The 14,528-nt window shown below is 42.5% G+C and overlaps 1 protein-coding gene across 1 annotated transcript; it reads right to left on the minus strand.

Moving 5' to 3' along the window:
• Positions 1-6,003: 6,003 nt before the first annotated feature.
• LOC137379363 (fibulin-1-like) lies at positions 6,004-14,198 on the minus strand. Its single transcript, XM_068050068.1, has 7 exons — positions 14,025-14,198; positions 13,149-13,167; positions 12,844-12,966; positions 12,337-12,459; positions 11,702-11,818; positions 7,156-7,278; positions 6,004-6,669 (listed from the first exon to the last, which is right to left on the minus strand). Exons 1-7 carry the CDS (start codon positions 14,196-14,198, stop codon positions 6,545-6,547), a joined length of 804 nt encoding a protein of 267 aa, XP_067906169.1. The 3' UTR covers positions 6,004-6,544.
• Positions 14,199-14,528: the final 330 nt, after the last annotated feature.

Below are 14,528 nucleotides of genomic sequence, written 5' to 3' on the forward strand. Positions count from 1 at the left end.
TGGAGTATAATATGGTAGCAGAGGATGGTTGCCTAAAGATGAAGGTTGGAAACTAAGAAAACATTTGCACACAGAAAATTGAAACCGTAGTGGCTATTGTGGAAAATGGCAAAAAGCAAATGTAAAGTGACAGTATATGATGTTCTCTGAGTCTGAACCATATGAGCAGTGGTAGAATGAAGTGAATATGTAGACACGAGCTATGTTTATAGACCTTACAGCCAGATTTAGTCTTTCTACAATAATAAATAGCAAGGATAAAAGGATGACTATAGATAAAATCATGGAGAAATGGATGGCGATTGGACTTGGGGCACCAACAACTTTTCTGACTGATAATGGAGTGGAATTTGCCAATGATGAGTTCAGAGACATGTATGAAAACATGAACATTATGGTCATGAATACTGCAGCTGAAAGTCCTTTCAGAATGGGCTCAGTGAAAGGAATCACGCGGCAATCGATGAAATGCTGCATAAAATCTTAGTTGACCAACCAAATTGCAAGTTGACAACTGCCCTGGCATGGGCGGTTCATGCAAAGAATTTGATTCAGATGGTTGGAGGATATAGTCCCTATCAATTGGTCTATGGGCAAAATCCCGAATTGCTTTCGGTACTGTGCATCAGTCCTCCTGCTCTAGAAGATATCACAGTTAGTTCCATTTTTTCTGCACATTTAAATGCTTTACATGCAGGGCGAAACAGGGCTTTCATCGGCCTGAGGCCTCGGAGAAAATTCAGAGAGTTCTGAGGCATCGTAAATGGCCATTTGAGGCGGAATTTCATTCAGGAGATTTGGTGTATTATAAAAGGGAGGGTTCCAGGAAATGGAAAGACCCTGGTAAGATAATAGGCCATGAAGATAAGACAGTAGTGATCAAAAATGGAAATCAAACTGTTCATGTTAATTCTTCACAATTAAATTGGTATTGATTACAAAATCTCAGAATCTGAGCAGCTGATAGAAGGAAAACAGGCACCTTGTAGCTCCCATGCTCATATGTTTTGTGATGAAGGTCCTAAGGAACAGAATACTGTAGATCAAAGTGGTAATTTGAGAGATCATGACACGCAGGACAGAGCTATCACGTCCAAAGGCCAATTGCCCAGAATAGGTGACATATATTCCAGAAGGGTCTAATGAATGGAGGAATGCGACAATTGTCAGATGTGCAGGAAAATATACTGGCCAAGAAGCGATGTCCATGGACTGGCAGAATGAGGTGAAAGAGTGGAGAGCAAGAAAGTGCAGTGCAAGTTCTAATGGTGGGTCTGGCAGTGACTCTTGCATCAGGAAACGATCATGTACTAGATAAAGAGCCTCCAGTAGTGCAAGAGGGAGATCGTACAGCAGTGGTCCTCACAGCCATGAAAGTGCTAGTAGAAGTGCTAGTTTGTAGAGCTGCCCCACAGACAAGTCAAGCAACAGCCTGACATAGTCACACTCACTGAATCATATCTTACTGACAATGCCCCAGACATCACCATCACCATCCCTCGGTATGTCCTGTCTCACCAGCAGGACAGACCCGCAGAGGTGGCGACACAGTGGTATACAGTTGGGAGGGAGTTGCCCTGGGAGTCGTCAACATCGACTCCGGACCCCATGAATTCTCACGGCATCAGGTCAAACATGGACAAGGAAACCTCCTGCTGATTACCACCTACTGTCCCCATCTCGGCCGATGAATCAGTGCTCCTCCATTTTGAACACCAGTTGGAAGAAGCACTGAGGGTGGCAATGCCCATCACCATGAGTGGCTCAGTAGCACCACAGCTGGACGAGTCCTAAAGGACATAGCTGCTAGACTGGGTCTGCGGCAAGTGGTGAGGGAACCAATAAGAGGGAAAAAAATACTTGACCTCATCCTCGCCAATCTGCCTGCCACAGGTGCATCTGTCCATGACAGTATTGGTAGGAGTGACCACCGCATAGTCCTTATGGAGACAAAGTCCCATCTTCATATTGAAGATACCCTCCATCGTGTTGTGTGGCACTACCACCGTGCTAAATGGGATAGATTTCGAACAGATCTAACAATGCAAAACTGGGCATCCATGAGGCGCTGTGAGCCATCAATAGCAGTAGAATTGTATTCAACCACAATCTGTAACCTCCATGGCCCGGCAGATCCGCCACTCAACCATTACCATCAAGCTGGGGGATCCATCCTGGTTCAATGAAGAGTGCAGGAGGCCATGCCAGGAGCAGCACCAGGCATACCTCAAAGCTACAGCCCAGGACTACTTGCATGCCAAACAGCATAAGCAGCATGCGATAGACAGAGCTAAGCAATCCCACAACTAATGGATCAGGGATCTAAGCTTCTGCAACATCCAGTCATGAATGGTGGTGAACAATTAAACAACTAACTGGAAGAGGTGGCTCCACAAATATCCCCATCTTCAATGATGGGGGAGCCCAGCAAATCAGTGCAAAGGATAAGGCTAAAGCATTTGCAACAATCTTCAGCTAGAAGTGCCATCTGGATGATCCAAATTGGCCTCTTCCTGAAGTCCCCAGCATCACAGATGCCAGTCTTCAGCCAATTTGATTCACTCCACATGATATCAAGAAATGGCTGAAGGCACTGGATATTGCAAAGGCTATGGGCCCTGACAACAATCTGGCAATAGTATTGAAGACCTGTGCTCCAGAACTTGCTGAGCCCCTAGCCAAGTTGTTCCAGAACAGCTACAACACTGGCATCTACTCAGCAATGTGGAAAATTGCCCAGGTACTTCCTGCATACAAAAAGTAGGACAAGTCCAACCCGGCCAATTACTGCCCCATCAGTCTACTCTCGATTATCAGCAAAATGATGGAGAGTGTCATCAAGAGTGCCATCAAGCAGCACTTAAACAGCAACAACCTGCTCACTGATGCTCAGTTTGGGTTCTGCCAGGGCCACTCATTACAATCTTGGTTTAAATATTGACAAAGAGCAGAACTCAAGAGGTGACAGTGACTGCCTTTGACATCAAGACAGCATTTGACCGAGTATGGCATCAAGGAGCCCTAGCAAACTGGAGTCAATGGGAATCAGGGGCAAAACTCTTGGTTGGTTGGAGTCGTACCTAGTGCAACGGAAGATGGCTGTGGTTTTTGGAGGCCCAACTAGCTTCAGCTCCAGGACATCACTGCAGGAGTTCCTCAGGGTAGTGTCCTAGGTCCAACCATCTTCAGCTATTTCATCAATGACTTTCCTTCAATCATAAGGTCAGAAGTGGGGATGTTCGCTGGATTGCACAAGGTTCAGCACCATTTGTGACTCCTCAGATACTGAAACAATCCATGTAGAAATGCATCAAGACCTGGACAATATCCAGGCTTGGGCTGATAAGTGGCAAGTAACATCCACAACAGACAAGTGCCAGGCAATGACCATCTCCAACAAGAGAGAATCTAACCATCTCCCCTTGACATTCAATGGCATTACAATCGCTGAATCCCCCACTATCAACATCCTAGGGGTTACCATTGACCAGAAACTGAATGGAGTAGCCATATAAATACCGTGGCTACAAGAGCAGGTCAGACGCTAGGAATTCTGCGGCGAATAACTCACCTCCTGACTCCCCAAGCTTATCCACCATCTACAAGGCACAAGTCAGGAGTGTGATGGGATACTCTCCACTTGCCTGGATGGGTGCATTTCCAACAACACTCAAGAAGCTCAACATCATCCAGGACAAAGCAGCCCGCTTGATTGACACCCCATCCACAAACATTCACTTCCTCCACCACCGACGCACAGTGGCAGCAGTGTGTATCATCTACAAGATGCACTGCAGCAATGCACCAAGGCTCCTTCGACAGCACCTTCCAAACCTGTGACCTCTACCACCTAGAAGGACAATGGCAGCAGATACATGGGAACATCACCATCCGCAAGTTCCTCTCTAGGCCACACACCATCCTGATTTGGAACTATATTGCGGGTCCTTCACTGTCGCTGGGTCAAAATTGTGGAACTCCCTTCCTAACAGCACTGTGCTTGTACCAACCCCACATGGACTGCAGCGGTTCAAGAAGGCAGCTCACCACCACCTTCTCAAGGGCTATTAGGGATGGGCAATAAATGCTGCCCTAGCCCGCGATGCCCACATCCCATGAACAAATTTTTTAAAAGGCTGTAGCTTGAACATATCATACAGTGACATGATGGCTAAAGAACTGTCTTGCAGTAGAACCAGAAGCAGAAGTCTTCATGACTGTGAAGTTTTGGTGGCTGCCAATAAACTTAAGGATAAACTAATAAAAGAGGCTAAACAAAAGAATTAGAGAGTTGGAGAGAGTTTGGAGTTTATTCTGAGGTACAAGATCAGGGACAGCCATACTTGTCACAAAGATAGATTTGTACTGAAAAAGTTCTTGTGGATGGGACTTATAAGTCTAAAGCGAGGCTAGTTGCTCGGGGTTGTGAAGAGGGACTGGGTGATACAGATGGTAGAGCGAACTTTTCCACAGCTGGAAAAGTAATCCTGAAAGTCTTTTTAGCTCTTTTGGCCACATATTCATGGGAGTGTAGATCAATCGACACAAAAGCCACATTTCTGCAGGATTATACTTTTCAGAGAGAAGTGTTTCTAAAACTGCACAAAAAGGCAGCAGATGCAGAAGGAAAACTATGGAAATTAAACAAACGCGTTGCTTCCAGTTATGGTATTTCTTGATGAGATCTGTTTTGGGAAAATAGATGGTGGTCAACTAAAACCAGATCCTGCAATGTTTTATTGGTATCATAAGGGGAAATTTTCAGGCACCTTCATTTCACACGTTGATGATTTCTTACAGGGTGGTGGGGGTGGAATGTGAGACATGTGTTATCAATAAGAATAGAGTAGATTTTAAAAATGGGAGTCGGGCTTGGTATTGAGCAGCGCAGGTCTGGAATCATTTTAAATCAACAATCCTGTTTAGAGAGTATTACTCCCATCCCGGTTAATCATACTAGGTCATCACAGAAAGACGATGTTGTATCTAAAGAAGAGACAGAGCAATTGCAAAGCTTTGTTGGTCAGCTGAACTGGTTGTGCACTCAGACTAGATCAGATGTTAGTTTTGATGTGTTGGAGTTAAGTAGTACGATGAAACACCCTAAGGTTGAGAATGTTTTAAGGGCAAATAAAACATTAAAAAAATTAAATCTGGAGAAATGCATACTTAAATTCCCATCATTCGGTGACCCAAACAACGCGAAGCTAGTCATTTTTAGCGATCTTTCTGATGGGTATTCGAGTGCAGCTGGTTTCATAATATTTCTGATGGGTGAAAATGGGAAATCTTGTCCTTTAGCTTGGGAAACTAAGAAAATAAGACGGGTTATTAAGAGTACTTTGGCTGGTGATGTACTGGCTCTTATGGGGGTAGTAAATATGGGATTCTATTTGTCAAAACTTTTAGGTGAGATTCTGTACTCTGGGTGTACTGAAGATAGTATATCCCTTGAATGTTATGTAGATAATCATTCCTTTTGGGATAATGTACACTCTTCAAAAATGTGAGTTAGAAAAGGTTACAGATTGACCTTGTGGGCTTAACAACAAATGCTGGAGAGAAAGGAAATCTCTAAATTTAAATGGGTGGATGCAAGTCACCAACTATCTGATTGTTTTACAAAAAGAAATGCATGCATGAAAAAATTGTTAGGGATCCGACAGCAGAGCCATCTTGCAATGTAATACTTTGTACAGAATATGAAGGTTTTTGATTTAATTTGTTTAGTAATTTTGGTTATACATAAAAAAATCTAATGTTGATTTGAAGAGAGAGAATGGAATCTGTTAATCATATATTAATTGTATGCAGGTGGTGAGCATTAACTCGGGTTTCAACTGCGCCTCTATAAATAGACACAGACTGAAACTGTGGTTGTTGGGTTAGGAGATCCTTGTTTACAATGTGTAACTCAGTAAATAAATTCTTATAAAAGTCTGCAAAGAATGGCTCCAGTTCTATCTTTCACCAACTGGCTTTCTGGAATATAACACCGTACACAATTGTATCTCACTCAGTCCTAATTGTTTTTCTTCATTCATTGACCAGGTACAGAATACAGGAAACGATTCAAACCTCAGAAGAAACCTTGCTAGTTGTAAAATACAAAATGATCATTCTCAGTGAAGCTTTAGGGATAAAGAAGAAAATGTGACCAATGCCATCACTCACCAAAACACTTTTGTATTTTTACTGAGTCCCACTTAATACTTTTTTTATATTTTCCCCCACGACCACCCAGAGTTTCTTGCATTCCTTCCCTGTTCATGCATCAGCTTAATGATTGCAAAAACATCTTCCAACACTTCACCCAAATAAACTTCCTTAATGCGTGACTCTTGATGGTCGTATAGCCAGATGGATCATGAGGAGTGTCACAGTTTGTTGTTGAGCTTTCCATTGGTTTTTCATCACCAGCAAAACAAACTGCAGACCTCAGATCCTGATCCCAACCCAGTCTGGGTTGGAACTTGACAAAATCTCCAGCCCTATCTGGAAGCAGTAACTTCAGTTCATTACTCAACGGGTTCAATGATTCCCATCACACACCTGTACAGACAGATCCATTCCAGGTGTAGCCAGTCACACAGGAGCATCTGAAGCTTCCGTCCTGCTGGGTACAGGAGGCATTGGGTCCACACGGATTGTTGAGACACAAGTCACTAACTGTGGGAATATAACAAATAGGATGGTTTACAAGAAATCACAACTCATCTCAATAGAAACCCCTTGAAGTGGTAACAGGTCGGTAAAATGATATCCTATGAAAAGCGAGCGGCTTCAAGGGCGAGATGCAGGCATTTACAGGAAGGAAACTCAAACCTGCCAACCTTTTACATACATCAGGCAGTTCTCACTCCCTCAGAGTGAGATTTATGAAACTTTTAGTGTTCTCTGAGCTAATTTATTGCTCAGGTTTATTGGTTCCATAAAGGGTTCCAGTTACTATCCAGAATTTCAAGGCAGTGGGCACCTTCCAGGCATTAGACACCTCCCGAACCTGTTATAGTTCAATGCCCCAGCTGTCATCCAGACCAGGAAGGTGCCAGGATTTGGCTGAAGCGTCCTTGAAAACATTACAATTTTCTCACAATGGATGCAATAGAAATGGAAATGGGAAGGTTTTGCCTGGGAATATTCAGAGTCAATTACCTGTACAAGTCCTTCCATCTCCTGTATGTCCAGCCCTACACACACATTGGAAAGAGCCAGGGCTGTTGAAACAGGAGGCTGAGCTGTGACAGTCGTGGTTTCCACTTTGACATTCATTCACATCTGAAATTTAGAAGAAAGGAAGAGTTCATTTCAAGGATGTGACTACAGATTCTGAGCTCTGACCTTATAGCTGCTTCACTTTGACCCACCTCAAATAGCAATGATTAAGAACATCTTATTCTTATGCTTGAAAAGATCCATGCCTAGACATTCCCATGGTTTAGGTGGAAAAGATGATGACATTAGTGACTCCTTCGTCTCCTGATTATTGATAGCACACATGATACACCTTGATGTCATCTTTCAATCTCTTTCGATATACAAGGCCACCAAACTGTCTATCCTGCCCTGGCTCTGTACTTTGTTATTCCTAAATCTTTCCAAGGTGTAATCTTTCCAAGATGTCTAATCTTAGTATCCTGGGAATGACAGATCTCTCATCAAGTTTCAGTGCTGTACCTCTAAATAATAAAAAATATCAATAAATTATCAACGATACTCAAATGACCTTTTTGCTCATAATAGTGCCTTAACACTGGGTTGTGTGGCATGTTCACTGACTATCCCTGCAAACAATATTCTCCAATTGCCGCACATACATCATCTTTTTCAGTCTTCATGATTTCACTCAACTTCTGATTTGTAGCAGGTAAATACTCTAGTTGCTGGAGCAAACACTTCTACTTCCTCCAAAAATAGAATGCTACCTTCTTTAAATCTTGCTGATGTAATGCGTGATAATGCATCCGCTCTTATTTGTTGTTTCCCAGTAAACATATTTGTTTTCAGCATCAAATCTCATTAACTTCAAACCAAACCTTTGTACTCTCGGAGGTAACTCTGCTAGTTCTTTTGTATTTAGTAGAATAACTAATGGTTTGTGACCTATTTCAATTGAAGATCTGGCACAGAGAATTTCTTGCATGCCCAAGTTGCTACCAGCACTTCCTTCTCGATGACTGTATATCTTTTGCTGTTAAATAACGAGATGCAAAATACACAGGCTTGCGATTCCCATCACTTTGTACCTGAAACAAAACTACATTTATCCCTGTTGCTGATGCGTCTGCTGATATAATGGTTGGTAATTTTGGGTCATAATGTTCTAGTTTCTGCTTGATGTTTTGAAAGATTCTTGTTGGACCTCACTCCAACACCAGCCTGGTCATTCTTTAATAACTTTCTCAGCAGTTCATTCATCATCGCCAGATTTGGCAAAAACTTTCCCACCTGATTGACCATGCCCATGAACCTTTGCAATTCTGAGATGATTTTTGGTTTAGGAAAGTCTTTGATGACTTTCGTCTTTTGAGGGTCTGCTCTGCAGTCTCTGCAACACAGCTAGCCCACTTGCATTGTGTTCCTGCTGACTTGCACTGTGGATCAACACATCGTCCATGTGACAGATGAACCCTTCTAATCCCTCCAGGATTCTGGACATAGTTCTTTGGAAAATTTCCGGTGCTGACGTAATTCCGAAATGTAATTTGTTACAACAGAATCTTCCAAAGGGTGTTATAAAACTCGTCTATTGTTTAGATTCCTCATCCAAAGGTACTTGCCAAAATCCACTATTGGCATTTAATTTAGTGAAAATCGTGCTTTTCCCTAGCTTTGCTAGACTCTCATCCACTGATACCATTGGATGTATTTCATGCTCTACAGCCTTACTTAATTGCGTAAGGTCCACACAAATTCAAGTAGACCTATTTGGTTTCTTCACTGGAAGCATACCTGAACATCATCCAGTGGACTTAGTAATAGGTGAGATGACTCCCTATTTAGTCATCAACTCTACTTCTTTCTTAACTTTCTCTAAGAGTTGGTGTGGAACTTTTCTTGGTGTATATAAACACATTGGTTCTGCATCTTTTCTTAATGTGATGTGGCAGGCTGTTTTTGGTTTCCCCAATCCTTTGAATAATTTAGGAAATTCAGCCCTAAAATTCCTTGGCTGTTCCTCTATGCCTTTCAGCTCTTCAACTCTGCATCTTACCTGTAAATCTATGCAAGATTTTCTGCTTAATAGCAAGCAATTCTGATTCTTAATAATATACAATATCACAGGAATTTCTTTTCCCCGGTAACTCAGAATCATTTTCAATTCTCCTTTTATCTTCAGTTCGTGCCTCCAGGTCCATTCAGTTTTTTATCTGTAGCTCTAATGCTCATTTCTTCAGCCACGGCGCCTTGTCTTCCAGTACTAAAACTGCTGCTCCAGTGTCCATTTGAATCTTGTCTGATAGCCTCCCACAAGAATCTCTGCCATCCAGGAAACTTCACTTGCTCCATGGATTTCTACTAGAAATGGTAATTCAATACATTGTAAATCTTGTACTTTGTTAACTTTCTTATTTTCTTTGGACTTGCTTTTTATATTTTGCAGCCCCGGTTTCTTAATGCGGCATATCAACTGGAAGTGCCTCCTCTTTTTTCATACGCTTCTCTGACTGGGTAATTTTCCCACCGGTGCCTCACTTGGCCTCATGTATTGCAGTGAGATGCTGCTGCCTCTAGATGCTCATTCCGCCGTTCCTGTTTTGGGCCGCCATTTTTCACTTTCGCTTTCTTTAAGTATTAATGGAGTCTGTTACTTTCGAGATAGGACTTGTCCTGTCTCCTCGAACGACAACATGGTTACATTTTCTAAATCAGCTTGCCTGCTTAGCTGAATTGCCTTGGTCAATGAAAGATCATCTCTTGACTGCAGATGATCTGAGAGAGCGTCTTCTGCCACTCCGACCACGATCCTAACTCTAATGAACTCTTCACACATTGTATTCACAATCTTCAGCAAGCTTATATAAGTTGTTGATAAAAGAATCAATACTTTCTCCTCTCTGCTGAGACCGTTTATTAAACTTGGCACGTGACAATCACGTTTTTTCTGACGTTAATACCAGGCAATGACCACCTCCAAGAAGTGAGGATCTAACCATTTCCCCTTGGCATTTAACAGCATTACCATCACAGAATCTCCCAATATCACCACCGATCAGAACATTAACTGAACCGGTTACATTAATACTGTGTCTACAATAGCAGATCAGAGACTGGGTATTCTGCGGTGAGTGACTCACCTCCCGACTCCCCAGAGACTTTCCACCATCTACAAGGCATAAGTCAGGAGTGTGATGGAATACTCTCCATTTGCTTGAATCAGTGCAGCTCCAATAACACTCGAGAAGCTCAGCACCATCCAGGAAAAGCAGCCTGCTTGATTGACATCCTATTCAACACCTTAAACATTCACTTCCTCCACCACTGGCGCACAGTGGCAGCACTGTGTACCATCTACAAAATGCGCTGCAGCAACTCGCCAAGGCTTCTTCAACAGCGCCTCCGAAACCCACGACCTCCACCACTTAGAAGAACAATGGAAGCAGGCACTTGGGAACACCACCACCTGCAAGTTCCCTTCCAAGTCACACTCCATTCTGACTTGGAATTATATTGCTGTTTCTTCATCGTCTCTGGGAACAAAATCCTGGAACTCCCTCGCTAACAGCACTGTGAGTGTAACAACACCACATGGACTCAGTGGTTCAAAAGGTGGCTACACAGCACCATCTCAAGGGAAATTAGGGATGGGCAATAAATACTGGCCTTCTCAACACCACACAGATTTGATAAAAACTGTGTATGGAGCAATTCAAATCTCAGTAGAAACTTGGATAGTTAAAAGATACAACTGACCTTATTCAATGCAAACTCACTGATAATGAAGGAAATGTGACAAATGCCTGCATAAGATACATAAGAAATGGGAGCAGGGGTCGGCTGTACTGCCCCTCGAGCCTGCTTCACTAATCAGTAAGATGCTGGCTGATCATCATTCTCAAACCCACTTTCCTGACTCATCCCCATATCCTGTCATTCTCCGAGAGACCAAAAATATGTCAAACCAGACCCTGTATATATGCAATGATTGAGCAGTCACAGCCCTCTGCGGTAGAGAATTTCAAAGATTCACAACCCTCTGAGTGAAGACATTTCTTCGGATCCCAGTCCTAAACGGCTGTTCCCTTATCCTTGGACTATGCCCTTAGTTCTAGCTTCTCCAGCCAAGGCAAACAGCCTCTAGCATCAACTCTGTCAAGCACCCACAGAATCTTACATACTTCAATGAGTTTAATTGTTTTTTTCAATTTTTTCTCAATCTCTCCACTCATTTTTAAGATTTCCCTCAATTTATTTTCCTTTCCCTATCTTTGCATAATGAGATTGAGTTCAATGAAAGCACAACAACCTCCAACACCTCACAAAAATGACTATAATTTGTGTGTGAGCTCTGACAGTAAGTTCAATTATGAAGATTCACAGTTTATTTTCAAGGTGTTCCATATTTTCTTCATCATGGGCAAATAAAACTGCCTCCACCCCTATCCCAGTCTGGTTTGGAACTTGACGAAATCTCCAGCCCTATCTGGAAGCAGTAACTTCAGTTCATTACCCAATTGGTTCAATGATTCCCATCACACACCTGTACAGACAGATCCATTCCAGGTGTAGCCAGTCACACAGGAGCATCTGAAGCTTCCGTCCTGCTGGGCACAGGAGGCATTGGGTCCACATGGATTGTTGACACACATGTCACTAACTGCAGATAGAAAACAAATGGGATGGTTTGAAGACATCACAATGCAACTCAATAGAATCCCATCGATGTGGTAGTAGGGTGGTCAAATTATATCCAATTAAGAGCAAGCAGTTTCCAGGGGGAGATGCAGGCAACTACAGGATAAAAACTAGAATCTGGTGCCTTTTAGTTCTCACCCCTTCAGAGTGAGATTTGTGGAATACTCACAGTTCTCTCTGTGCTAATGTATTGCTCAGGTTTATTGCTTCAGTAAAGATTCCATTTTCTATACAGCAACACATTTCGAGGCTGTGAAACCTTTAGAGCTTGAACACCTCCCAACATATTATAATTCGGAATGTTATAACTGCCCTTCGAATGACCCAGCTGATTCAGGCAGTGTGTAGATGAGTCGTCCAGACAAGAAAGGTGCCAGGATTTCGTTGAAACATACTCTCAGATGTTGCAATTTTTACACATTGGATAGAAAATAATTTGATAAGGGGAAATATTCCCATAGGATGTTCAGTGTCAGTTACCTGTACAAGTCCTTCCATCGCCAGTATACCCAGCCCTACACACACATTGGAAAGAGCCGGGGCTGTTGAAACAGGAGGCCGAGCTGTGACAGTCGTGGCTTCCACTTTGACATTCATTCACATCTGAAGTTTAGAAGAAAGGAAGAGTTCATTGGAGGATCCACAGCTTTGTGAATCTTAAACTTTCTACATACACCCAGATTTAGGTTTCAACCACATGACTCTTATAAAAGGTGAACAGTCCTGGATGTGACATGAAGAATACATCTTTATGTGGTGGATTCCTGTATCTCGGAAGGAAGGATTCCCTCTCTAGTGGCCCAACTGGTTGTCATTGAGTAACTCATTAATAGTTGGGCATGTTTGCATACAAACCAGGAAGGTCCCAGTGTCAATTCTAGTAGCCAGATACTGGGGATTCATCACAACAGTTAGAAAATAAATAGCTTCCAAGCACTAAAGTTGGAAATGGGAAGATTTTCCCTGGTATGATTTGGTGTTCATTACCTGTACAAGTCCTTCCATCTCCAGTATATCCAGCCTTACATACACATTGGAAAGAGCCGGGGCTGTTGAAACAGGAGGCCGAGCTGTGACAGTCGTGGCTTCCACTTTGACATTCATTCACATCTGAAGAAAGGAAGAGTTCATTGGAGGATCTCCAGCTTTCGTATTCTTAAACTATCTACATATACTCCGATGTAGATTTGAACCACATAGAATCATGGATTGGTTACAGCACAGAAGGAGGAATTCGGCCCATTGTGTCAGTGCCAGCTATTTATAGGAGCAATTTAGCTAGATCTGCTCACCCGCCTGTTCCTCAAAGCCCTGCAATTCAAAAAAAAATGACTTCTAAAAGATGAATGGTCCAGGATGTGACATGGAGAATGGAACTTTGTGTGGTGGATGTCTGTACACCTGCAAACCAGCAATGGGTTAATTTATTCAAGAGTGGATTGGTAAACAAGCCTAGCAGATTTTCCTGGATGTTCCAGAGATTAAAGACTAATCTCATGAATATTGCTGCTAGCAACACAGATGGAAATCAGAGGGTCACTAAAATAAATAGGAGATGTTAAAAATTTCTGTTTGACTGTAGGCCAATATTCATCCAGTCAGATAAGAAGGAATCTGTTTGCTTTCCAAAGGCATGAGAAGACGGTGAGCCAAAATGATGTACTTGTTGGGCAATCAATGGAGGCTTTGTGGGGACTGGGCATTTTGAGAATGGAGCTCATGTGATGAAATTCTTGTAATATGTCCAAGCAGAGTTGACAATTCTCAGAGTAGAACAGATAAAATTGGAAAAAATAAAGGAGGGAATTGAGTGGAATCTACAGTCTAAAGCAAAACACAAAATACAGCAGGTGCTGGCAATTTGAATCAACAGGAAATACTGGACGCAGGTGAGACAGCAACTGAGGAGTTTCTGTTTCAGGGCAGGACCCGACACCAATTGGATAACCACTCAGTCTCAATTGTTTTTTCTTCAAATCATTGACCAGGTACAGAATATATGGACCAGTTCAAAACTCAGTGGAAACATAAAAAGTTTAAAAGTACAAATGACAACCCTCAGCGAAGCTTTAGTGACAATGAAGAAAATATGACCAACACAATCACTCACTGAAACACCTTGTACTTTTCATTGAATCCCACATAATTCATTTTTAATTTCCCCTCACCCACACCCTGGGTTTCTTGTAATCCCTTCCCTGCTCATGTTGATGTTCAGTTAATGATTGCAAAACATTGTCAAACATCTCATCCAATTTAACATTCTTGATGTTTGGGCCTTGATGATAAGCATAGCCTGATGGATCGTGAAGAGAGTCACAGTTTGTTGTTGAGATTTTCATTGTTTCGCATCACCAGCAAAGCAAACTGCAGAACTCACACCCTGATCCCACCCCTGTCTCAGTCTGGTCTGGAACTTGACAAAATCTCCAGCCCTATCTGGAAGCAGTAACTTCAGTTATTACCCAACAGGTTCAATGATTCCCATCACACACCTGTACAGACAGATCCATTCCAGGTGTAGCCAGTCACACAGGAGCATCTGAAGCTTCCGTCCTGCTGGGTACAGGAGGCATTGGGCCCACATGGATTGTTGACACACACGTCACTAACTGCAGATAGAAAACAAATGGGATGGCTTAGAAGAAATCACAAAGCAGATCAATAGATGT

Source organism: Heterodontus francisci, chromosome 18, assembly GCF_036365525.1.
Source record: "Heterodontus francisci isolate sHetFra1 chromosome 18, sHetFra1.hap1, whole genome shotgun sequence".
NCBI classification, from domain to species: Eukaryota; Metazoa; Chordata; class Chondrichthyes; order Heterodontiformes; family Heterodontidae; genus Heterodontus; species Heterodontus francisci.

Excerpts from the sequence above, each read along its gene's own strand:
- LOC137379363 (XM_068050068.1), bottom strand. The coding sequence starts at position 14,198 with ATGAAAATCTCAACAACAAACTGTGACTCTCTTCACGATCCATCAGGC. Across the intron at positions 11,819-12,336 it reads CGATGGAAGGACTTGTACAG|TTAGTGACATGTGTGTCAAC; the intron begins GTAACTGACACT and ends TTCTATCTGCAG. Across the intron at positions 6,670-7,155 it reads AGATGGAAGGACTTGTACAG|TTAGTGACTTGTGTCTCAAC; the intron begins GTAATTGACTCT and ends ATATTCCCACAG.